The sequence below is a fragment of the Falco rusticolus genome, chromosome 6 (assembly GCF_015220075.1).
Source record: "Falco rusticolus isolate bFalRus1 chromosome 6, bFalRus1.pri, whole genome shotgun sequence".
Classification (NCBI taxonomy): Eukaryota; Metazoa; Chordata; class Aves; order Falconiformes; family Falconidae; genus Falco; species Falco rusticolus.
Genome location: NC_051192.1, coordinates 44,683,367 through 44,709,448, shown reverse-complemented (window position 1 = coordinate 44,709,448; position 26,082 = coordinate 44,683,367). Strand labels below are relative to the sequence as shown.

General features: G+C 35.8%; 1 protein-coding gene across 14 annotated transcripts in view; it reads right to left on the bottom strand.

Annotated features, from left to right (window-relative positions):
• Positions 1–26,082, bottom strand: part of SYNE1 (spectrin repeat containing nuclear envelope protein 1) — a 317,571-nt gene that overhangs the window by 204,943 nt on the left and 86,546 nt on the right. For 13 of the 14 annotated variants that reach the window (XM_037391919.1, XM_037391908.1, XM_037391920.1 and 10 more), the window contains 17 exons: positions 25,938–26,075; positions 24,617–24,781; positions 21,414–21,526; positions 20,705–20,873; positions 17,633–17,729; positions 15,901–16,103; positions 11,991–12,155; positions 10,394–10,546; positions 9,813–9,956; positions 9,307–9,480; positions 7,473–7,631; positions 5,445–5,609; positions 4,720–4,854; positions 3,679–3,837; positions 3,226–3,434; positions 2,856–2,964; positions 1,399–1,563 (listed from right to left, as the gene is read on the bottom strand). In XM_037391919.1, the coding sequence (XP_037247816.1) occupies positions 1,399–1,563; positions 2,856–2,964; positions 3,226–3,434; positions 3,679–3,837; positions 4,720–4,854; positions 5,445–5,609; positions 7,473–7,631; positions 9,307–9,480; positions 9,813–9,956; positions 10,394–10,546; positions 11,991–12,155; positions 15,901–16,103; positions 17,633–17,729; positions 20,705–20,873; positions 21,414–21,526; positions 24,617–24,781; positions 25,938–26,075 (2,622 nt within the window). The remainder of the gene's footprint in view (positions 1–1,398; positions 1,564–2,855; positions 2,965–3,225; positions 3,435–3,678; positions 3,838–4,719; positions 4,855–5,444; positions 5,610–7,472; positions 7,632–9,306; positions 9,481–9,812; positions 9,957–10,393; positions 10,547–11,990; positions 12,156–15,900; positions 16,104–17,632; positions 17,730–20,704; positions 20,874–21,413; positions 21,527–24,616; positions 24,782–25,937; positions 26,076–26,082) is intronic. The other variant, XM_037391918.1, reaches the window with a different exon arrangement.

Genomic DNA, 26,082 nt, shown 5'->3' with positions numbered 1-26,082 from the left:
TTGCATGATTCAGCTAACTACTTGCAGCTGATTTCCCAGACAGTTCCTGTGTTTTAAGGTTTTAATCATAAAGTATCCTAGAACTAAGAAACCCCTTTCTTCCTCCCTTCCCTTCTTTCATTCCAATCCATACTTTGGAGGGTCATTCAGATTCAAGCCATTCTCTTTCCTTTTACATAAATGTTTAATCTTTACTCTCCAAAAAACATTGCTGAACTCTGGAAATACCCAGCATCAGTCCTTGTCTAAACAGTCTCATTGATCTGATTAACAAGCTGTAAATTTAGCTGTAAAGGGTATTCAGACTTTTAAGAACCAGCAGTCTCTTAGCTGTAGTATAAAGTGCCAGTTAGATCATGCCTTTAGATTCAAAACAAGTTTAGATTCTAGCTCTTTTTTTACCTTCATGAACTTGTGCTCCTCTTAGTTCTGACCTTTTGAGGAAACAAAAAGCTAAAGTACTTTAACATACACACATACACACCCCCACAACCCCCTCCCACACACACACACACCCTCACACAAAAAATACAGGATCTTACATTTTTTGCAGTCTCTTGGAAATGAGAAAATTGGTTGCCCCAACTTTCCAGTTTTCACACCATGAAAGTCTCAATAAATACATGGAACTCTTATACATTTGTAACACCTACAAGGCCTCCACAAGAATCAACATTAACAATGGAATTTGAAGTCTGAACTCTTTCTCTATCCTGAAATCTTCTTTCAAATGGATTTGTTCAGCCTTCTAAGTGTAAGATGTTCTAAGATTCTCCCGGTCTTTTTACTGTGAAAACTGTGAAGCAGAAAGTTGCCTGAGATCCCACAGAACTCAAGGGTTCAGTGGATTCTAAGATGTTTTGCTTATGAATTAGAAACTTCCCATGATTTCAGCAGTTACAGTATCTTGTTATCATTCAGACCTCAGAGAACTGCAGCCTTTTCCTGCAAATTCAGTGCACGACAGATATCCTTAATGATCTGAAACTACCTCACAGTAGTTCCTTTATTATTTCAGCATTAAAGTTATATACATGAAGATTAAAGTCAAATTCTACATCCATTAGCTGATGTACATCACAGTTTTGCCAATGTTCACTACGAGCCAATTTTAGAAAACTATCTTTTTCCTCTAAAAGTACTGACATTTTGATTCCAGAAACATTTACCATAATACCTTCCAATCCTGCAAAGGGAAAAGAGCCATTATAATAATGTCAATATTTTTTGCCTGCTACTCTCAAGGACTTGCTACCTAGGAGTATAAATGACTTCTCCGATGCTGAATGTTTGCAGCTTAATTAAAAAAGCACAGCAGGGAACTTATGCTTGTGAAGCCATGATTGATGTCATATCATGACACTGTAAATGAACAGTTCTTGTGTCCTCATACTGTACCTCAGCCAGTAAATCTAGGAGTCCCCTGAAGTCACTGGAAAGTTTACAAAGCTCATCTTCTGTCTCTCTGGCCTCCAAATCAGGACATACTGCAGTCAAAACAGCAAGTCTAGATTTCAGCCAGCTGTGATTTTCTCCTTGCTTGTTAATATGCTTCCTAATTTCCTATGGAATAATCAAAACATATTTTCTTCAAATAAACAAAAAATATTAATGAGTGGCATTCAAGTAAACAAAAAATATTAAGAGTTGAATTTATGGCATCAGTTCAAAGATTAGTAAACATACTACCTTTGTCCTTATCTTGAAACACTAGAAAGGTAGTAATTTTCTATTTATTTGCATACCCTATCAGATTGTGTTCTAGTCAACAGCTAGATTTTTCATTTCCTCCACAGACTTTACTCCACTACTACTTACTAGAATGTTCTTTAATAAGTAGTAGTGTACTTTTTCCTCACAAATGAACATTTTTACCTACAGATAGACAGGTAGATGCTGTGTATATATTTTCCATATATTGACCAAATTTCTTAGTTGCCATTTAAATCTTAAATGCTGACTTTCCCAAACATAAAATTTCATGTGATACAAGGTTTTATGTATTTCCCCCCCTATTTAAATAGCTCTTTTTTTCTTCTTTTCATCCAGTAGTTCATTTATATCTTTGTGCCAGTGCTGATGAGAAGTTACCAGCAGTGAAACTGCACAAGTAAATTAGACTTTTTGGAGCAGAAGCACCCATTAAGCTGAAGGTCTATCTCCTTTATCAAGGTCATCCTAACTATGTTTCTCCGCATGGTTAGCCTCATAACATACTCTTGACTTTCACACAAACTCCTACAGTATGTGACATTCCTATTTTTGCTCCTAGTATGTGAAATAAAATAAAAAAAAAGAAAGGGGTCAAGCTAGGTCCCAAGTGACACAATAAATTATTGCCTAAAACTGATTTAACCAAACAACTCAGTCTTCACAACTATTCTATCACTTCTTTTACCAGTCACCAATGCAAAAGTGAATGGTAGAATATCTTTGCCACCACTGTTATACTATTGTAGAAGAGAATTCTTATTACAGAAATTTCCCTAAATGTAAGAGAGTAACCTGATCCTTCAAAAAAACCCAGTCCAAAAATTTTGCACTTTGCGCAGCACTTTTAACTGTGCATGCAACAGGATGAGGCACAAGTATTTATTGTTTATTTCTATATTCTGGATGTTCTGAATACACAAGTAAATGGAAATGCCATTCTTTAAACTGTTAAAAGTAGGAACATGTGCCACACTTTGCTGCATGTGGAACTTTCTCCAGGAAATGTTTTTAAGAATACCAGGAATCAGCAGAGCTACCATGACCTCTATAGTAAAACAGTTGCACTACTTTGGAGTAAAGTCTTATCCAGAGTCCCAGTAGCAACGACCACCGCTTTGTTAGAATACACGCCAAGGGCTCACCCCCACAGATGCTTTACATTGCTTGTATTTGGCAGTATCATTGACACTTTCCTTTATCTTCCTTAGCTCTCTTTCTGTTGACAAAATCCAGTTTTCCAATTCAGAAAATCTGAAATAAAACATCACATAATGCAAAACAAGGAAATAAGTCAGACAAAAATTGCCGCCACCAAATGACCTCATAAATTTAAGCCAAAAATTACAGAATCTACTCAAAACCCCACTATAACTTGTGTAATTACTACATAAAGTACAGTTTTCTACTTGAGGCTAAAAATACAGTATTTATGTGGTACTGATCTGTGACGACATTTAGAGGAGTGGCCACACATAGGGCTCTAAGAGACCCAGCTAGCAATTGAGCTGACACCTGTTCTTATAGCCCTTCCAGGTGTCCGAGTGCTCTGTTAGCTTTACGTATGTGCTGGCTATCTGGGATTTGAGTTCCTTCAGGATTCGTTGGCTGCTTTCCAATGTAGCCCTCACTGGATCAGAAACTGGCAGTTTTTGGCACAGTTCTTCAATGCGTTGTAGCCTTTTCTCACAGAGATGGTAAGGTCCCTTGTCACCAAAGAACAACTGATAGGAGACAAAGCAGAAAATTCAATAAAAATACAAATTCGCAGAAATCACAGAGCATATCTATATATTTGTTACAAACTGTAGTAAGCTCAAATCAAAATTTTTGTTAAAGGCCTCAAGGACTGATCTGATTTAGTTGTGCACAGTGTTTGGTGGATTAAGAGTTGGTCAGACCTTCTGTTTATTACTGACATTAAAATGTATGTCTGTAAATGCCCATGTGGTAGCATATAATTCATACCATGTGTTCCTCGATCATCCTTTCATTGCCTTCTCTTGACAGCACCTTGTTCTGTCGAGCTAGTTCAGCTTTGCACTCCTCTACTGTGACCAAGAACTTGCTTTTCTGTACTTCAATCTTCAAGTGGATCAAATGATACGGGGCTTCTGTTTGAAGATCCTACACACCCATAGGAGCAAGAAACAAGCACAGAGATAAAACACTACTTCCATTACCTCAGCGTGAAGTTAATACAAACAAATTATCTAAAAACTGCTAATATAGAAAATAAAGCATATACATGCATGAACAGATGGGGGTTCCTCTATATTCATTTAAGTAAATAAAACAATTCTGTTACCAATACGTCTTAGATATACCATAAGGTTGTAAGTTCTTTGAACCAGAACATGTACGTATAAGGCACATTAAAGAGACATCTCGATTCTTGGCAAGATATACCAAATATTTTCTGTATAAAATAATAAAGCAAACAATAATAGTGAAACTACATTCACAACTGCTTCCAGAGGTTCCTGTTTGTGTGCTAGTGAGAAACCACTCATCCATCACTCCAACTCTGGCCTGCAATACACCATAGCAGGCAAAAAATTCCATAGCTTATGAACATTTGTTCAGTTTTTGGTCTTTGGCAGAAGACACAGTTTAAAATGATAGCCTGATCTCTTACAAATTTGTTTTATTAAGGTTGGGAAAGAAACTGCAATCATCCAACACCAGCATAAAGTAAAAAAAGCTAGCACCTATTATCAACAAAAGTTCTTCACACAGGTATGGCTGTAAGTAGGGTGAGAAATTAAGGTTTCATGATTAATTTCTCACATTTCTTGACTTTTGACCACTTAACAGGGCTTTTTCAAGAACATGTTTGTAGGTGTAACTGTATCTAATGTAAAATTTTTCTTTCCAATTCTACAGGAAGCCAAATTATACAACATTTTAAAAAATTATTTTATTTTAGGTTTTTTTCACACATATAGGTCACGCAGAAACATTCCAAAGTTAAGAGAATTTACAGAGACATCATTCAATGTCACTAACCTTCCACTGTCTATGGAGTTTTCTCACAGCTTCCTGCAGGTTGTGTTGCTCTTGTTCTGGGAGGATGTCAGTAAGCTCATCACACGCTTTCAGAAAAGCATTTAGGACTCTCTGATCCAACTGGTTAAAGAATTCCTGAAGTTGAGGTGGAAAGTGAGAAGTTGAAGCAGATTACTGATATGGTAACCTGCCAACAGGAAGCTGCCTAACACTGTAACTTTCAAGGTTACTTCTGCTGCATTGAAGAACTGAAGTTTGTGCTAAAGAAAGAACTATTTCTAAGCTATTTAAAGTCCAGCAAATTAGTTTATTCTCAGCCAGTGCACTAAAATGGTATTGTAGCAAGAATACATTTTAAAGATACATGCATAAATGATGGTTATAATACAGACACAGATATTGACCTGAAAAAAAAAAAAAAAAACAAAAAAAAACCCCAGTGGATGCGTGAGACTGGGAGTGTCCTCACTCCCAATGGTTCCACTGGCAAAACTGACCCTAATTTCTAAGGGGTCTTCTCTCTTCACCTTCTGGTTGCTTACATTCATCAGTAAGAGGGTTGACCTTTTTTCCTTTCTGTTTTTCAATCTTAATATCAGTTTGACCTGATCTGTGTAACTTTTATATGTGAAAGAACTCCACATCAATTTTAAAAGTAAGTAGGTTTTCACTTGCATGTCATGCACTCAAAGATTTCCATGAGGAAGGTCAGAGAATTTACTCACGCTATGTTTCCTGAGAAGTTCTTCAGGATTTCCTTTTTCTTTTAAGCAACAATTGGCAATCTGTATTACCTTCTCCAGTTCTGCTCTAGACTCCTCAAATTTCTTCATCAAACGGCTATTTGCTTCTATGTTTTTTCTCCAGTCACCAGCTTTCCTGACCATATTCTGAGTTATAAGCAAAGAAAATGAGCTGGCACTTTCTCACTGATTTGTATTTGCTCTCTTTTACCATGATCTTACAAAAAAATGCATTTGATTGGCGTTACTCTTTCATATATATGCCATTCACAAGTGCTTCTTCATTTCATGCTCCCATTTTCCTGTTTTTTAGTACTTGTACTAAGGCTTGTGCTAATGTCATCCTTCATTCAAATAATGGCTAGCTATCTAATATAGATGTCTCTGCTACCTTCAGAATGCCTCTGCCATTTGGTTAGTGCTTTTTTCCAAAAACCTGCTCTCAAATGTAAAGCACCTGGTATGGCTAAAAGCTTGCCATTTCCTAATAGCAGACTACCTCCTTCTACATGACTCTACATGAAGGTGGTTTGATCTATGGATCCGACCAGTTCCATGCTACAGGTCTTCTGGCCTGGAGTAGGTTTGTACAATTATCACACTAGTAGGCCAGATAAGCAACCAGGCAGAAAGCTGCTTAAAAGACAGACAGTAAATTTTGTGGTTTAGTTGCTACTCTGGAATCCTCTTGCTTTGCAAACTTAGTCACAACTCTTCATTATTCTGCTTTATAGTCTGTCCCACTGCACCGTGTTATCCAGTGGTTATAATTCTATAAGCAAGTAACAAAATTTACCAGGAGAAATGAACAGTTCACTAGTTCACCTACAGCAAGGTAATTCCAACACTGCTTACTAACCGTACACTTTACCATCCTCACTGATTGCAAACCCAGTGTAAGGAATTGTAAGAAATTGTAACGATTTTACCCAGTGACCTAACTAAATCCATAGTTCTCAACTGAAGCATCTTGCTAAGCCTTTTTAAAGCTTCCTGATAAAATATTGTGTATAATAGTAGAATCATATAGGAATGTATTCTTTATATGAGAAAAAGCCACTTTCCAGATCCATAAATATTTTAACTCCGAGTATGCCACATTTTGTATGGTTATGCCATGTTTCATCAGTTTATCTTCTAACACAAAAACAGATAAATCATCATCCGTCTTTATAGAAACAGAAGAATTGATGTTTAACATAGTAGATTTACCAAGCTACTATTATGTGCTTCTGTTTCTATAAGCTAAACTTAACTCAAAATTTCATAAATCAAAACCCACTGATTTTAAATACAACCCACAAAACACAATATACATTTTGAAATCCACCTGTCAGAGACAGCTCTTTACTGTGGCTTAAAATTCATTTTAGATAGTTTTGTAATGAATGATAATAGCTTGAAAACAAATCTAACAGAACCTCCACATCTGGAGATCCGACTCCAAGGTAATGGTTAATTTCATGTTAGAGTGTGGCTAGACTTTGGCTGAACAGCCCCAAAAACATCAATATGGCTAATAACAACATAGAGCTCTACAGGTAAGGGGAATTATAGCTGAAAGTACACACCTTTATATTGACAAAAGCACATACATATTTGCAACTTTCTAGATTCACAATCCACTGCATTTTCTGAGGAAATACAAAGCCCAGGAATAGTAGCATTTGCAGTAACCTCCATCTTCCATGCTTTGTGTGAAAGGGAACGTATGGGAATATAGTAGGAGCAAAAAATTAGCCAAGGTAACAAAGTCAGAAGAAATTAACAGCGCAGCCCTAGCAAGTGGATTTCAGGTTCCTTGTTCCAAAGGAGCCTGAGATATGTGAAAGTTCTCCTCAAAGCCCAGGGTCCTCTAAGGCAGGCTCACCTCTGAATAACTGCATGGGGTATGTGACCATCAGTCCCCTTACTACCTAATATAAAAAAATCCTTAATTAATAACTTGTCAGCGAAGAGGTGAGCTCTCTATGGTAGCTCAAAAATAGGCACCAAGTATGGCATAATTACCTGAAAAGTAATCTGAACTTGTGTAACTTTCTTCTGAAATGTTGACTGATGGAAATGCTGTAACACTTCACTTGAAGCCACACGCTGCAGGATACTCTGACTATTTCTCTCAATCAGTGATAAATCTTTCTTGCAGTTTTCTTGATAAGCTACCAGATCCTGAAAGAAAAAAACTTATATCCACCCTGGCCAGGAACAAAGGAGAAAAAAGTTTGGCAAAATAACAGGAAGATATTTTTTGATAATAAGAACAAAAGGGACGAATTTAAAGCATATGACAGACTACAAAATACGTTACACACAATAAGACAGATCATATAACCTTCTCCTTGTATGCAGAGTCTTGTACCCAAACAGAGCTCTAGCTATCTATAAAAAAAAAGATGCAGACTTGTACCAAAGTCTTTTGGGTAGTTTTAGAGAATACAGGTCAATACATTATTCTGTGATTTAATTTTATGGGATGTCTCTGTTTGTTGTATAATTGTAAGTAGACAGCAGTGAAAACAATAGCCATAAGAATAACAACTCTCAATAGCAGGCTGAGATGTCAACCTTTCTTGCCTTTCAGCAAATTAACCTTTCATGTCAGCTATTGGAATTCAGATTTTGTTACAAATTGCATTAAGTAATGAGAATTATACTTTAAAAAAAAAAAAAAAAAAACCAAACAAAAAAACCCAAACCAAAACAACAGTGAAGAAAAGAAAAGATATGTGAAGTTGCACAGGCTGAAAAAAGGTTTAAAAAAAACCTATGGTGAGGAAACTGTTCTGTTATTTGAAGGAACACTGTATTCATCAGCATAAATCTCTGTTTACTCTCTGATCAGCAGAAACCAGCACTCTCCATATAACTGAGGAGATTTTGGCTCCTTGGTTAGCAAATAACTGTGGAAGAAACATGTATTTTTGTTGGACACTTGACTCAGGTGGTGTTCATAAAGAGAGGAGGATTTTCTCAGTAAGATAAATGGACTGGCTTGATTGAAGCTCACCAGATCTTTTTTTTTATCAAAATACAATCAAAGCTTGAAGTCACTGGATGAGAAGACCCTTCTTGTTCAATTTCTGGGCCAATCTCCAGAGGCATTATAGGCCTGAACTAATTTACATTCACACACACACAATTAAATGTCTTTGTTCCATGTTTGTTGGGTTTGGTTTTTTTTTAAGGGACTCTAAATGGCTTTGAAAAACTTCAGCTTCTTATGAAAAATTCATTTCTTTATATTTCCTGACAAATCCAACTCTAATGAAATGTGTACATCAGCTCTGAGGGACTATTTCTAGGCTACATACCACACACACACAAGGATGAACACCAATTCCTATGTTAGATCCTCATATTCTCCTTTAGTGAGTCCTGACTAGCTCTGAATTTTTCCAGAATGAAACACTTATTGGTCAGGTAGAAAGTTAATGTTCTACTACAATGTACTTCAAAGAAACCACTTCTGGACTTCCAAGAAACTTCCATAATTGTCCAAGAAAATCTAAGGAATTTCCCGATCATGTTATTTCATCTGCTTAACAAAAAAATCAATGTATTTCTGATATTTCAGTCCAAGTTCCACTAGATTGGGGGGGAAGGGGGGGGGGGGGGGAAGTCTTATATTTACTTCTTGGATTGAAACCATGGGAACTAGGAGGGAACACAAGTTTCAGTCTTTGCATGTTTATGCGTAGCTGTCTTCAGGATATGCTACACTGCCTAAATATGAAGAAACATTTTTTCAGTTTACCAAGTTGCAATCCAAATCCCTAGAAAGCTAATTGTAAATACTCAGAGAGGCAGCAGATCTTTCTAAGATGGTTTTGGTTTTGAAACTTACTTGGGCTTTTTGTTTAAGAACAGTTGTAGGTTGTTCTTCAGGATCCACAATAGAAATTATTTCATTGACCTTTTCAAGAGATTCATAAAAATGTGTGATTTGTTTCTCCAGTTCTTCCAGTGGAGACAGCAGATGCTGGCTTTCATACAGCAGGGCACAGGTATACTCTTTAACCTTTTGGCCATTTGAAAGAAAAATAATTATTAAAAAAAAACTTGTAAAATTCAATAAATAGTAACTTCCTCTGCACATGGGTTTACATAGTTGTTACCTGCCTCTTTTAAGATAGGTCAATCCTATCATGTATTACTTCCTACAGAAAAGAATATTAAATTTAAGAATGGTTGTCTTAAAGTCTAAAAGAATAACATGTTCTTCACCCTGAATCAGTCTATTGTTACTATATGTTGGCTCAAATGCATATATCTGAGCATTTATGTGGGGCAGCTTACTATTTATGAGTTCAACAGTCTACAACACATGTAGTAGAAAAAGTATTCTGCAACCTTGCTCAGCTGCTCTTTGATCCTTGTCAAAGTTCCAAGCATTTCATTTGCTTCCTCTTGGGAAATTTCTTTTGTAACAAGTTGCACTGTTCTTGTAACCATTTTGTACTGAGCTTCCATTGCAGGCAATTTCTGCTTAATATTCTGAAACAAATGTTTCAAAAATTATTTCAACAACAGCATTTATGCATTCATGAGAGATACACGTCCTTCTCAAGAGAGAAAAGATATCTATTCCAATTATCAATTGTTTTCATTCCTGATTTTAGTGAATACTGGATCATCTTTCATATGCACAGAAACTGTGCCAAAGGGTATCAGTCAGTTCAACTGAATGTGATTTAAAACTACACAGAAATATCCAGTGGGACAGCATTTTGGAAATGTGTTCTAGGAGTGTCACTCATAGAATACGATTAGTCATATTAGCTATAGCAGAGATTACACAAAAAAGCACCACTGGTAAAAAAAAAAGTAATAATGGAAATGCATATTAAATTAATTTCATGCTATCAGAATTAAATACTTACAAGTTTCTCTCTTATGAAGGATAAAGAAAGGAATGGAAGAAAGACACTCACTTCTAAATCTTGCACAAACATTTTGACATCAAGGAAGGACACTTCTACAGGGACTGAAAATTTCCTATTGCTTCCATCAATAAAAGCTGTTAAATGGGCAACACCATCCAAGTATTCCTTCTTCATTTTGTCCAGTTCATCTGCTCGAGCATACTAAGAAAATGTAAAGTAAAAAGAAACCAAAAGGTAATCACTCCAAATGAGGTATCTGGCAATTAATTAATGACTTAAGAGAATTAGCATGCTTTCAGTGCAACTGTTGGCTGAAAAAAAATGTATTCAACAAAATACGGAATGGAAACTAATCTAAATTAGACACTAATAGTCTGCGTTAAGTTTCAACAGTGCTGATCCTAAAAGGAACATTCATACAAGAGGTCAGCCTTTTTTAATGTTGGGATCATTTGGAGATCACCAGTCTCATTTGTTTCTAACCTAGAACCAACAACTCATTTCATTTCTCATTACCTACAGAATCAATTTTAAAAATTCAGCAAAGAGAGTAGAACACGAGAATCCTACAGAAGCTGAAGGATAAGGGAAATGCCAATAAAAGAACTGCCGGCTGGAGGAAGGGGAAACACAGGTCTTAGAAAGTGGAAAAAGCTGTATGACAGAAATGGTGAAAAGCCAGTGAGACAAAACTTCTACAAAGGCATTTACATCCTGGGCATTACTGACAGTGAATCACCCTAAATATAATCAGCAAATAAAGTCTGAGAACATTCTAGCCAACAGCTTGGAAAAGTCACAGTGAAAAATGGGCAATCATTATTTGCTTTTCAGTTTACCTTCACTGCAATGGAATAACCAAGCCAGTAAAGAAGACAGATTCAGCATCTTCAAATAGGCAACTGCTATTTAAAATCACTCAAAGGGAAAAATACCGTTAGATGTATATTGACTATAGCAAAGGTATTTTCTAATGTGTTTATGAGGTGTGAAATACTTCTATGTAATTTAGCTTACATCTTCTCTGCTTTTTAAGAGCAAATAGAGCAACAACAATTGTTTTCCAATCAGTTGAATCTCTTCTGTGAGATAAAGGGTAGTTTTTCATTTACTATCAGTGCCTCCCTGTACACCAGATAGAAGCAATATCTGACCGACTTGGGGAAAACATTTGATTAATTAGCTTGCATTGTACTTGCTTATGGTTGCAGTACAATAATTGAATGCAACTTTCATTAAAGAGCAGTAAAAATACTCACTTTCACCATTCTCACTTTTTATCTTTACAGAGCTTTTACTATAACAATAGCCAATAATTTTCTTCAAAGAATAGTAGAAGATATGAATAAATAATATTCACTGTATCAAGACAGGAGACCATAAAGAAAAACTACAGCTTATACTACCTGAAAATGTACAAAAATAAAACCAAAAAGCTGTATAACCAAAATGATAAGCAAAAGAAAAGCCCAAATAAAATAAACTCCTGACAGGGATTCATTTCTAACTTAAATAATGACAAACAGTTAGCCACCTTACTAAGTTGTCCTATAGTCCTGCTAATGGGGTACATCTGTCTTGCTTGCATGGAAATAACGTGAAAAATAAAGAAGTATTTAAAAGTAACAACAGCAAAAACACATACCTGCTTAACTTGCATAAACAATTCTCTCCATCTTCCATTTAGTAACAGAAGCTGCTGTTTAAGGTCTCTGGAAATGGTCTCATCACATGTTTCAATCAGAAAATTACCAGCATCATTCATGGCTGTGTGCTGCTGTATCCAATGAGGTAAGTGCCGGAAGAAATCCTGAAGAATAAAATGAAAACACCATTCCAAAACTTTTTCAGTTAGTCTTTATCTTAATTATGAAACTAAAATTTAATCACCGGTTTATGGCTTGATAAAACTTTTTGAACAATTATCCTCTGAAGCTCTTCATATCAGATATGCCGTAACAGAATTTTAATGTCTGTGAACATAACCTAAAAATTACCACTGGTTTACTTACAGATCATTTTACTTCAGTGAGTAGCTTCAGTTAAACTAATGGAACTCCTCCTTAAGAGAAAGCTCCATAATGCAAAATACTGTTAGTGATCATCTAATTTCTGTCTTGCAACAGTATGGGCTGATAGTAACCTGGGCCATTTACACACTGTAAAGAGACTCTTCCCTTACTGTGAACCATATGCAGCCTTCCAAGGTCTGGCATCCCAGAAGACCTGAGAATAATTCTTTATGATTGCTTCCTCCTGTCTCAGAGTAGGTGAGTGGGGAGGCGAAAGGGACGGTTTTCACAGATTTTTTTTCCACTGTTCCAGTGAGACAACCTAGCTCAGCCATAGCGCCAAATGCTTCGGTGCGTCTTGTAGCTAGGTACCCATGCATATATTGGTTGAAGGGACAAAGACCAGCTCCCTCCCTCCCTTTTCACTCTTCAAGAGGACAGGCAACTGTTCCTAAGGCAGGTATCTCCAGGCTTTTGACTACCAGTCACAGAGCCTGCTATATGAGCTATACCAGTAAAGAAAAACAGTAAACTCAATCACTGTCCCATGATTGCCCACATCCTCTGACATGGTTTTGGCTTGTCCCTGCTACCTTTCTTCCAAACGATGCACAATTCAATGGACGGCACATAGCAAGGACTGTTCCCCATAGACTGCATTATAAGGCCATGTTCTTTCAAGGAAGAAAGAGTAGCCACAAGGATGCAAGCTGAACCATGCCACTTGGTCCTCAGGGCTAAGGAAGGGGCACTGACCCATTTTATTTATGACTATCAATCTACCCTATAATTCCAAGACTGGTCATCTGACAGTGACAGTCCCGTGCAATCATTTGCTCAGTGGCAGGTGTGGAAAAGTCCTGTTCAACTGAACTGTCAGTCACGCCAAGTTTCAGAGCTACAGTTCTCAAACTTCATACTTGTCAGAACTCAGCCACATGTAAAAACAGTTCTGATACAACAAAAAAGGAAAAAAAAAGTCAAATGGATGTATACTGCTCAAATTTGTTCGAAAGAGAATTGAACAACATACAGTGTTTTAAATTCCTAAAGCTGAGATCGGTAGAGTACAGGTGCTCTGAACTGATATATCAGTGAATAAACTTAATCATCTCAGTAAATTGTATGTGCAGTTTGAATCTTCTTCTACTCGCAGTGGAGCACAACCCATGCTTTGTGCAAAGGCTACCTTCTGTGAGCACATCCAAAAGGAATCAAAAGGTACTGAATCTGTCACTGGTCAGTTCTCCAATGGTCAGGCTTGCTAGAGGTCAAAAAGGAAAAATCACATGGAGTAAACTATTTGCATCATTGCTCTCACACACCTATTTCCACAAAGCATTACCATCCTCAGACCCTGTCTCCATTTCAGAAGTCAACCTAAAGCATGTGTAAAATTTGGACATGTTTGGAATGTACTGTGAAGCACACCTCAATTAATACAATGCAGCTCTTTCTAAGGAAGTCCCCACATGAGATCTGGAAGTCCTGATACCATTTGGATACAGCTGTTGGAGAAAGGTGTAGGAGAGTGCAGTTACAACAGGGTTATGATGGCAAGTGCTGAAGAGGTACTGCAAGTAAATAAATGAGTTGTAGAAGGAGTGGTTTGTTCATTAATACATTTACTGTTAAATTTCTAGAACTTTGCAGTAGGAAAAAACCAAGCGCATACTGATCATTTTTGCAAGTTCTTCTGTGCTACAGGTTCACAATAAGGTTTCTGAAAACAGAAGCCAATGAGAAAGCCAACAAGACACTTCCTTTTGCAAAAAGAACGGTGGTACTTGCTAGTCTTGAAATCATATAGAGATAATGGAAAGAAGAAAGCATGACAGCATGGTAAGGGGCTCCTATGGTCCTTGCCTAGGATACAGTATGGTGCGGTTTAGTAGTGCAGGTAACGTTTGCAAATGAGCATCAATGAAATCTTTCCATCGTATTACTGATATGTTTATGGTTTTACAAAACAAATCTTTGAAAATGTTTTAAAAAGTTTTATGCCATATTCCAAGCAATAGTTATCAACTTTCACCTGGTATCCCAGATGCCTGTGCGGACAGCTGCATTAATATTAACTGTACAAACCAATGAAAGTATTGCTCTTGGGTTTAATAACCAAATATAAAACTGATAAATCAGAACTGTCTTTTTAACCAAGTGAACATTATTGCTGTGGAGTGCTAAATTCAACATTAATAGTAGAAGTAACTTTTAAAATATGTATCCCAGTCTACAAGTGAATTATGTTACATATCAGTAATCTTTAAGTTTTCAGGTAATGTAATTTTAACAAGAAATTAACATTTGGGAAGAATAACGCTTTCATGTCTAAGGTTTTCCACAAGGCTTTTTGAAACTCTTCATATATTAGAATGGTAAGTACTTGCTGGATTTAGGTTAGAATTCAGAAGCAAGTATATACTGTATTGATATGTTTAGATTTCTGCTTTAAAAATCTTTAAAGGTAAAGTTATAAAACTGATCAGTGCAGTAATTATTTTTGTTTTATTCATATATATGGATATATGAATATTTCATTTTAAACACTGCCAAGTTACTTACATAAAACATACACAAGGAGCTAAGATCAACCTCATCAGCTGAGGTCATCCTTCCTGCTCAGTAATAACTGTTGGTATTTATATTATGCCAGACTATTGAATCCTTTTCACAATTTGTTTTTATTTTAAAAGTGTATTTGATTCTTTTACTTCAATTTAAATTAACAAACTTTTACCAATAATCACACTGTTTTTTCATATAAAATGAAATGCTCATTCCTGATGTCATATCAGTTTGACATGTTACAACCTATGAAAACCATACCTTGGTGTTAAAAGCTGGACAGTTGCTATGTTGGGATTGGGTGAAAATGTAGCACCTATTAAATGAAGTATTAATCAAGCTAGTCTGGGTCTTTATTGAAGTTTCACAAACATAAATCCTAGTGCTTTCATTACTCTAATATTAAAAGAGAAGGGGAAAAAAAAAAAAAGACAACAAAATTATCTTTATGACTGTAGGTCCCCAAGAGGAACTGTCTAATCCATTTCCCTGGTGTTTTAGAAATCTTTTAAATACTTAACCATCAAACATAACAACGCATATTATTAATGTTGTCTTGTGAAGGCAACTAATATTAAAATATGTCATCTATATGGTAGAAAAATCAGTGAAAAAAATAATTTTCTTTCTGTCATATGCAGCACAGCTGCACTTTGGTGCTGAGGTGTATTTGCCTTTGAGTGAATCACGTACCATTCCTATCTTTGAGCAATGCTGCTGCCCTATATTCATGTCAAAGATGCCTCAAACCATGTTATCATAGGCGGTGCCTTCCTTCGCGGTGTGTATATATCTGTACATGCTATACGTGCAAACATTGAAACACCTATAATGGGTGTAGACAGTATGCCAGAAACTGAAAAAAATCTCTCCCTTTTGTATGACATTTTGTAAAACAACCTAAGAAAATGCAAAAACACATCGCACATTTCATAATTTACAAAATAGCCATATATATAAGCTGTTAGTGCATACCTTTTTAGAATGTTCAGGCTGATTCAGCATTTTTTCAGCATCTTCCAGCCAAGCTTGTAGACCTGCCACAGTGCTGCTATATCTGTCCCAATTAGCAATTACTTCTTCTAACATGCTTCTTACACTTCTCACCTCTACAGAGAGGTTCCTCCACTGTGCTGTTGTCTCACTCATGAATTTCATCACATTCTCAACTTCTTCCACTGAGATACAGGAAAGACATTGATTATTTTGGTTCATTATTATTTCTGTAAGGCTAAATCTTATGTTATGCCTATCTATTCGTATCCATCAGGGAAATAGATTTTATTGCAACTTCTATTTTAGTAAGCTTTTATATACATATGCTCAGTTCCCAGCCCAATTTTAGTCCAAAATTACAGCTAAGAAATAAAAGTTGTGAATTAAAGACTAAGGAAAGTACAAAAACATGAGTGCTATATCACAACAGTCATACTGCATATTCAATGTGGTGTTAATTTCCAATCTATAATAAAAGAAATCAAGAGAGGAAGTTTCCCTAAAAAAGAAGAAAATAATAGAGATGTATAATGTACAAACACATATTATATCTACATTGAAAAGTACTGAATGGAATTCTGATCTTCCTTCCACTGACTTTAAAACCAAACTGCTGCTAATTTTTACCATTTATTTTTTAGTATTTTCCTCATGGCAATAAAGAAACAAGCGTGTCCTCATACCAGAAGAAAACAGAGAGAAGAAAAAGGACCCAAGGAAATCCTGAGACTTCATAAAATATGCAGAATATAGATAACTTAAAACCAATTTTTATAAGGTGTCTAATTTGCACTGCTGTTTCTGAATTCATAGAAGTGAGTAGCTGCCCTTTAGAAAATAACTTGTTACTGGACTTTCTTAATAGCATCGAATAAATTATTAATTTCATTCTTTCTAAGAATACCTTGTAGAAAATGTTTACTTTTGTAAAATTTGAGAGTCACCATCATCAACTTAAATTTCACAACAAAAAAAGATATCAATTTTCTCTCCACACCTGCTAACCACTTTAGCAGCTGCAGCAATCCTCCACAGACATTACTGCGTTATCTCCCCGGCAGAGATTAAAGTGATCTCATGTCTGTAACTATCTAGGTCAAATATTGCCCTCATGCATTCTCACTGAACTCAGCAGTGTTCAGGAATTACAGAAGGCCGCTGTTGAATTGGCTACACAGTTTTCTCGTGCCTGTCCATACTTCAGCTATCATTTGGGCTCCTCTTATAGGTTTTCACAGTTAATGAGGAATCTTCAGTAAATCAGAGGGTACTTTTGCTACTACAACAATGGGACCAACTTTCTGTCTTTTTCTAGTAAATGAAGCTAAGCCAGGGAGCTTTTCCAGGCACCAGAAGATAATCTTCCCTACTCCTAACTAACTTGGTCTCTGGCACACTTTTGGCCCAAATCAACAACACAATCTGGAAGTTAGCATGGACCACGGACTTTGACCATTAGGAAGTCTGAACGTGACTACCCTCTTCTGGGATTAAGAAATTTTAACATCAGGAGGGCAGGCAGCTCTGTACCAGATGGCTTCATGCTAGAAAACATGTGAAATTGCTACCAGAGGCTGTAGCCTCCCTGGTGAAATGCAGCTGCTTTACAGCTCTGCTGCATGGAAGAAACAAATATTGGATCTTTTCAGAGGATACTTATATCGAAAGAGATTAAATGGTGTCCCATGACGAAAGAAACATACGCCTTTACCTGAGCCATTTGCTTTGGCGTACATTTCAGCTGCTCTTTTCAAGATCTGGTAAGTAACTTCATACTGCTCAAAGAACTTACTATTTTCAATAACAGACTGAAAAGAAAGAAAAAGTTACAACACAAAACAAAGATAGGTATTAAGAATATGGATAGTTTCCATTAAATTACATCAGGACTGTGATGACAAATTTCTGCTTCATTAGTCTTCCATTCATTTTTTTAATCATTATAAAATAACATTTAAATTATCATAAACATTGTCATCATTATTATAAAATAATACCTAGATTTCACCTTTTCAGATTAATGGTACAGCACAGTCCCCCTTTACAAATACAGTTTATTAACTTTGCATATGGAATGATTAGTATGTTCTTAGTTAGTCTGCTAGTTGCTGACTTGGTGAAACTCACTGGCATATGATGCACTGAATATGCAGAAAGTGAGCAATTAACTTCAAAGTTATTTAATGTAAACTGTTTTACACTGAAATCTAAATGGAATCATTTTAATATAAAAGAAAATGATCCTATATGGATGACAAATACAGTTAAAATTTAAAAACTGTTCCTCGACTAAACCTTTCAGAAAGGCAGATTTCTTTTTAAGAGATAAAAGACATTTGACTTATCCATCAGGTTTCCTTTATTTTTTAATGTGTTATAGCATGACTAATAATTTATCTGGAAATATTTTGGTCACAAAGTTATGGCTCTTTATCATTTATGCCTTATGGCAAATGACACTTTTTTTTACATGTCTTTCAGAAATGTTACTTCCTTTAAGTGTGATATATAATTATATCTCTAAATTATGCAAGCATACTGTATCTTGAGCTACCACTGTTAAAAAAAAAGGAGAAAAAATGCTCTTTTACAGGGCTTTTATATTGCCTTACCTATTGTAATTATCTAGAGTTTTGGAATGGTTTTTTAACTTATGCTACCTCCCATGCCTCCTCAGTTACAGATCTACAAAATTAAAGCAAGTATATTTCACATATGTCTATGCAAGCTTTGGACTGTCAGAAGAGAAAAAAATCTATGTGTACTAGTGTGATTTTGGTAAAATCAGGTTTCAGGTGAAGTCAAAGTTCAGTGTACTTTGTGTATTCATCAAATCACGTTATACAACATGAAAAATGGTTTTAAAAATTAGTCTGCCAGACAGTATACATGTACAAATGTTCCATTTTAAAACATTTTACAGTTGCTGTGTCAAATCACCGGTTGTCTAGTACATAACTTAGAAATGTGTTTATAACCAAGGAAACTAGAAGTCAAGGACAACCAGAATTTTTCTGTGCTCTATGGTTCAAAATAATATCTGGCATGTATAAAGAACTACATCTCTACCATGAATTATGAGACAAACTCCAGACTTTCACTTTTGCCAAACCTATACACACAGACATTCTACTGTGAGCCAAAAACTGCAAGACTTCATACAAGAAATTAAAAGGCTGTATCAAATGACTTAGATAATGCTGATCTCAAGAGCAATTGGGAATATTTTGAAAAATTAAATAGAGACATTTTTCTGATTAATATTGTCTCCCATCTGACAAGATCCCTTAATGAAAATATGTAGCTTTTCCCAAAACCATATAGCATATGGTGCTAAAAAAGTGCTAATAAAGCAATGCCAAAACACAGTTCTGTGGGTTAATATCCATGGATATCTGTACCCAGTATCTCCATTACAGCTGAGAGACTGGTACACTATATTTTTCAGGCTGATTATGTACAATCTGTGCTGACCTTTACTTCCAGGATGCGACAGGCAGGTGAAAAGAAAATGGGATAAAGTAATAACCATCACTTATTTTTAGGCTACAGTACCTAAATATTTTTCAGCCATACATTCTCTGCAGATCCTAACTATGCATGTTCCTAGAATGCTGAAATTGCTCAGTCTGCTTTGGCAGACAAACAGACTTACATTTTTATCTCCTACTAATATAGTCACTGACTATAAGGTTTGCTATAAGGTTTAATTCCTGAATTTTTATATGTTCCTAACTGCTAAGTTTAAACATAGCACGGGAAAAGTGTGAACAGGTCTTCAGTTCTCATTTTGTAGAGAAATTTTATTGAAGTTTTCTTCCAAAGCCATAAAACCTTTAAGACTGTGGGGGCATCAATAACTTTCTCTACACAGTGTCCTGGCTCTGAATAGTTCTGTAACTGTATGAATTCATCCCAAACTAAATGTTGCTATGCAATCTTCCCTGTATGGATATGGAAAAGAGTATTTAGCCCAGCCTTGGTTTTGAAAAAAAACCCTCACACCCTAATGTAGAAGTGCAGCAATGGTGCAATTCCGCCAGCCCCATGGCACTGTAAGCATGGATTTAACAATATACAGCAGCAGCATAAGACCAAAAGAGAACATATCAATCAGCATTTGTAAGTCAATAGCCTATGTTTCTTAACATGATATATGGATGATGCAGATCTAGAGCAATCTCCTTCCAGAACAGAAGTAATGGATATAATATACTAATGTTAAGCAGGAGAAGAAAATGTTCTTTAAAATAATGACTCCCCTACCAGTACAGTGTACTGAACAAGTACACAGAGCCAGCATAACTTCTTTCTTTTCTTCATTTGGAAGACTTTAATAAAACACTACTGTGAGGGACTGCATGCCAAAAACGTCTCTCTGTACTTAACTGTGTATAGTCACTATAAAGGCCATCTATGCAGTGGTAAAAGAAAATGAAATTGAGTTCTTTGAAATTGCTGTGTAAGGTAAGTAAAAATATAGGATCTGGAACCTCCAGTTATGCTTGGTAAGTTGATGGTTGGACAGTTAACAGCTGGGACATTATTTCTGTTTTTTAAGAGATGGTGCAAAGAGAATCACTGTCATTTTTAGCCTTTTGACTAAAGTTTCTCCATGGGGAAGACAGATTCACCTCTGAAAAGATACTCCATAAGGATGTAGTTATGAATTTGATGACTGGCAAGTCTCATTTCTGTTTCTGTTCTTTTATTCCTTTCTAGTAATCTGAAATATGAATATTTCAAAAGTAATTATAAAAAAATGACAACGACCCCAACTTACAATATAATTTTGAAGAAGTAGTTCCACCGACTCTCGCCTTCCATATTTTATAATCCATGATTTTAACTTTGATTCTGCAAGGACTAAAAGTGACAGTAGACGGTACTTCAGTTCCAGAAACTCCATCTTCAACAGATGGAGCTCAGACGAAGAAACAACAAAATTAAACCTATAAAATGAATCACACTGTAATAGCAATATTCATTTTCGCAGGAGAGAATGAAAGCTTTAGTTACAGTTCAGATATTTTTCTAATCTTTCACCTAATTCAGAGTCTACATTTAATTATGCATGATGATCACTCTGATGACAGATCTTGAATAGCAAATCAATTACATTTCTATTTATTCATAGAAATCATCAGTTTACATCTGTTGCTAAGTTTTGCAAAGTCATTTTTCTTTTATCTTTTCACATGTATCCCAGCTGTTGTTACATAACATTTCTTCCAGGGACAAATAATAACAGGATCAATGTAAGAAAGTATCCCCTTCCCAAACCCACAGCTTATGTTGATTCTCATCAATCTTTAAAGCATCAGGCTTTTCGGTATATTTTAAAGTATATTCTAGGAGGTTTTTCCTTTCAATTTTTTCATGCTTGCCACTGAGAAACATAATTAGACAGTGATTTCTACATGAATAAATTAAAAAGGAGACAGGTTCCATTTCATTCACAGAGGGTTTTTATTTCAGATTGAAAACCTTACCTCTCTGCCATATCCTCTAACTGGTCAGGTGGAACAGGTACTCCGTTAACAGACCTGGCCCCGTGGATCTCATGAAATGCCTTTTTGTGACCATCTATGTTTTTCAGCAAATCCTGATTTGATTTGGCGGGGGGTGGGGTGTGGGGTGCAGAGAGGGAGAATGAGAGAGAATGAGAGAGAGAGAGAGAAGGAGAGAATCAGAGAAGGCTCACAGTAGGCTATCTAACTAATAAGCACAATTTTAAGCCTGCACTGATGACTCAATGTAGTTAACTATTTGATCATGCTCTCACATTTGCATGCAAGGCTATGCATACCACAAAAGCATTTACATCAACTTGAACATTTACATAGGGACCCCCCTTAAAAGATGCTTTGCTAAAGCTGTGTCTAACAATTATGGAAGATTTTAAAACAGAGACTACACTGCAAAGGTTTAATAAAACAAGAACTCTTAACCGTATTAAATAATCCCTGAAATGCAGTCTGCAAATACTCTAACATCACAACAACACAATCTTGCTGAATTTACTCTTTACATCTTCATAACAGATACTAACCTTTATTAAGTATAGATTCAAATTTTCAGCAACTAATCTACTCCACTATATATAGGCAGAAGATCCACAGCTCCTTATGTAAGTACATATTCAATATTTAGTGAACTTTTCACTCTCTCAGAATCAAAAGATTTCAGAATCGCTCGCTCTATATTACACGAATTAATGCAGAATGTGGTACCTGACCTGTATTCCTGTGATAAGAACCGTACCAGCAAAAACCTTACAGCAGAGCACATTCCAACTGTAACTAAGCAACACCGCTTCAAAGGGCTTCCTGGAGATTACATATTAAAATGAATGACTGGCAGTAGTCTTTGAAGAGATACGGTAACAATAACACGTTAAGTCCCCAGTGGCTGAGAGGACACAGAACAGCGGGGATTTTACTGCATACAGACAGCTGCTGGCACAAAGTGCTCAGAAGCCTGTTAGCAAAGGAAATCATACAAACGTCCCTCATTCTCACCTGAGGGAACAAAATGCAGGCTTGTGTACTGATCACAGTTGTCTATTTATTCCTAGGTGCTGAGGAAGGGTTTCTCCCCAGTCAATGTACAGTGTTTGCACAGCAGAATTTAATGGTTAATTCAGTAGCTCATCTCACCAAATGGTCCCACCATCCCCATTAACCCACCGGTATCTTCATTGTTTTCCACTTCAGTCAACACCTTGTTGTGACAAGAAATGAACTAGGCTTTCTCAGATGCAAGTGATGCACTGATTTTACCATGGTAAAATCTCCAGTAAGGGTATCCTATGACTAACATAAAGGAAAGACTTGCAACAAGTATCTCAGCTAGCTGTATTTGAGACTGTGTCACACAAAAAGGGGTGCTCCTAACGTGTATTGGTGAGCCAAAATAAAACCCATTAGTTTCATGTGTCAGCTGGAAGCCCGTGAAAACATTGATAGTGTTCTCATGAAGTGAAATCCTGCTCTGCAAAATGATCCTCAACAAGCACAGATATTGTCTGTAATTTCTGGATCTTGGTGACAATATTAAATAAAATAAACTTAAGTGCTTGCCTGATTCCATGAAGGTTTGTCCAAATAAGCTGGTACATTTTCAAAATGGCCGTAAGCTATACAGTTTACTAAAATAACCCATTGTCATACAGAGAAACATACAGAGTAACAAAAACATACAAAGAAAGCGGCAGAGTTATCTGAACAAACAAACCCCAACAACCTCCTAGGAAACAAGGACTGAAAAAAATAAACTAATGCATGTCTGGTACTATCCAATAGCACATTAGGATTCATCAATGCAAATCTGAGCGACAAAACAAACTCCAGGAACAGACATAATTACACATGCTTCTCTTGAAGCTTTCCCCATCCCACTCCCATGGGAAAATTCCCCTGGCACAGATTAACCTAAATCAAAGTTTATTTGTTGGCATAGAAATCACTCACTACAGCATTTCTGATGCAAAGTAAATACAGTTTAGGACACACTCTTTTGTGTTTCTTATGAATCTATTAAAATGAGGTCTAAAGCATTCATAATAATAAAAAGTGCTTGACTTGATTTGTTTTAAACAAATGTCAAATCTTATGAATCCTGAAACATTTGATGTTAACAAGAAAGCTGATGAAATTTAGCATTACAAGAGATCAGACCTTGAAAGAAAACAATATCTCTCTCATAGGTTTTAATATTGTTTTGTTAAATTGTTTTAGCCATTGCTTAAGTTAGAAGCGCTGCCACTGTTGTAATAAAGAGTAATCAGAAGACCCAACTGATCTTCCAGCTAAACCACCATTATCTTTCACACCTGTTCCAATGACCATGAAACTTTTCAGCTTTTCATTACATGGCATTGCTTTTTAATAAAATACTCCACCCATATCCGAAACACAAAAAATAAAAAACCCCTGCAATCAAGTTTTAAAATAGTCGTAACAGAGAAAAAAAGCAATATTAACTGTTACAGTCTTGCTGCTGCAAGTACAGCCCTTCTTTACGCCACCTTTCTCCTTTCTCTGTCATACTTACTGGTTTAGTTTATCATCTCACAACTTCTGTCTATATTTCTCTCATATACATTACGTAAATGCACAGACAAACCTCACAGTTTTGATTTTAAATGAGAACTTAGACTCAGCAAAGAATAATAGTAAAGTTATTTAAATTAATCTGGGAAAGTTTCCTGTTTAGCACAGTAGAAGGGACTTCTTATGCTATCTGTTATCACAACACTATAAAAATTCACTTAATTCTAATTTCTCACCCAGTGCATATCACCTACACTATTAGCACACTTAGTATGTTTGCTCCCTCTTTTCCTGTTTTACCTAATAATTCCATATTGATTGAACAGCATGCCCAACTTATGTGCTCCCTATAGAATTTTACCAACAGAAATTCTAGAAGAGGGCCATAATTAAAATGTCAATACCTGGTATCTTTCAGATGGAAGAAGCAGGAACATTCAAAAGCAATTTTGAATATCACTTGTAAGGTACACAGATACCACAGTTCATGTCATCGCTAAAGGACACCTAGCTTTAGCTACCATCGAGATGACACCACCCACAAAAACTAGAAATAATAATCTTTCTTTGTATGATATAAATCATTTACAGCTTTGGAAACAATGAAGTATAATGCACAGAATGAATGCACGCAAATCTACCTTATGTTGTTCAAGCTTCCTGTGTATTGTATTTGCTGTTTCCTCATGAGCTTGCTGTACAGTTACTTCTTCCCTTAGAGCAGCCTCTGCCCTATAGAGCCAAGCACCTATGGTACCCAAAGGTGCAGGAAGAGATTTATCAAGGTGTATGTGCCAATCAAGTAGCTAGAAAATAAAAGTAAGAGGATTGGACTTCCTTCCTTGGTTAACTATACAAACAAGTATCTTGAGAAAAATCAGAATTTATACTGTAAGATCAAAACCCCCACTTAACAGTATGTTTGAGACATAAACTTAGGTATATTACTTCACATTAGTTCTGAAATTACAGCATTCTCACGGGCAAAAAAAATCTCTGTAAGGATTTGTTGGCTTGTGTATTTCCTTCCAGCAAGGTAACTGAGTTACAGAACAGACCACATATAAACTGGGACAAATGACAAGCTAAAGATCTGGGATGTCTTTAGTTAATAGGCACAGCAAGGGATGTGAGACCTTCTTCCACTCACTTATTTCATGCTTTTGCATAAAATCTTTTTATCTCTATTTTGAACACATCTTCTATGTGTAAAATGCAAATGAGTCTCAAAGGACTGTGGAGTTTAGAATATAGCAGTAAAGTACTATGCCTTTTTGGCAATCTCAGTTATGGGAGTGAAAAAATAGTGAAAATTATGTCCAAACTCCAGAATATTGTAAAACATAAATTCTGTTAAATATGTGACATTAAAAAAACCTCCAAACTGAGTAATAACAATTTAATAACTTCTTATCTGGGATGAACAATATAACTAGCTTGGTATTTTTCATTCAATTATTACAAAATTACTATCGCAAATACTAATATTAATTTATTATTATTGCAACCAGGTCAAAACCAGCATTGAAGCTTCATTTATTGATGAATTATTCAGTATTACACATAAATTTGTTCAGTTACACTAAAAATGTCGTATTAGAATTTCTCAGATAACTAGCAATTTACATTAAAACACTGTTTTTTGAAGGAGCATTGTGCATGCATCTTTTTTATTTTTTACCAGCAATGTTTTAAACTGGATTAAGCACTGTTAGCATGCTTTCAAATAAAGGGAAGCCTCAAAGTATAGTCCTATTCTTAATGTTCATATTCTACTTTTGAGCAATATTAAAGATGATAGTGCAGTAAATGTTCTGAAAACAAAATAATTCAACAGTGCTAAAAACTTTGTTCATTTTATGTTCCTAACGCCTACTAAGGTCAGCAGCAAACAGGTGTCTGAATTATTTATAATTCTCATAATTTAATAAAAATAATACAGCATAATAATTTTCAGCTTACCCTGGAAGAAACTCTGTCCCATGCTTGCTTCAGCATAGCTTGATCAAGTGATAATTTACCATCTTTCCTTAATGACTGGGTTACAAGTTCAATCTGTTTCCTTTTTACCTCATATTGTACTCTGAAGTGCTTAAACGACTGCACA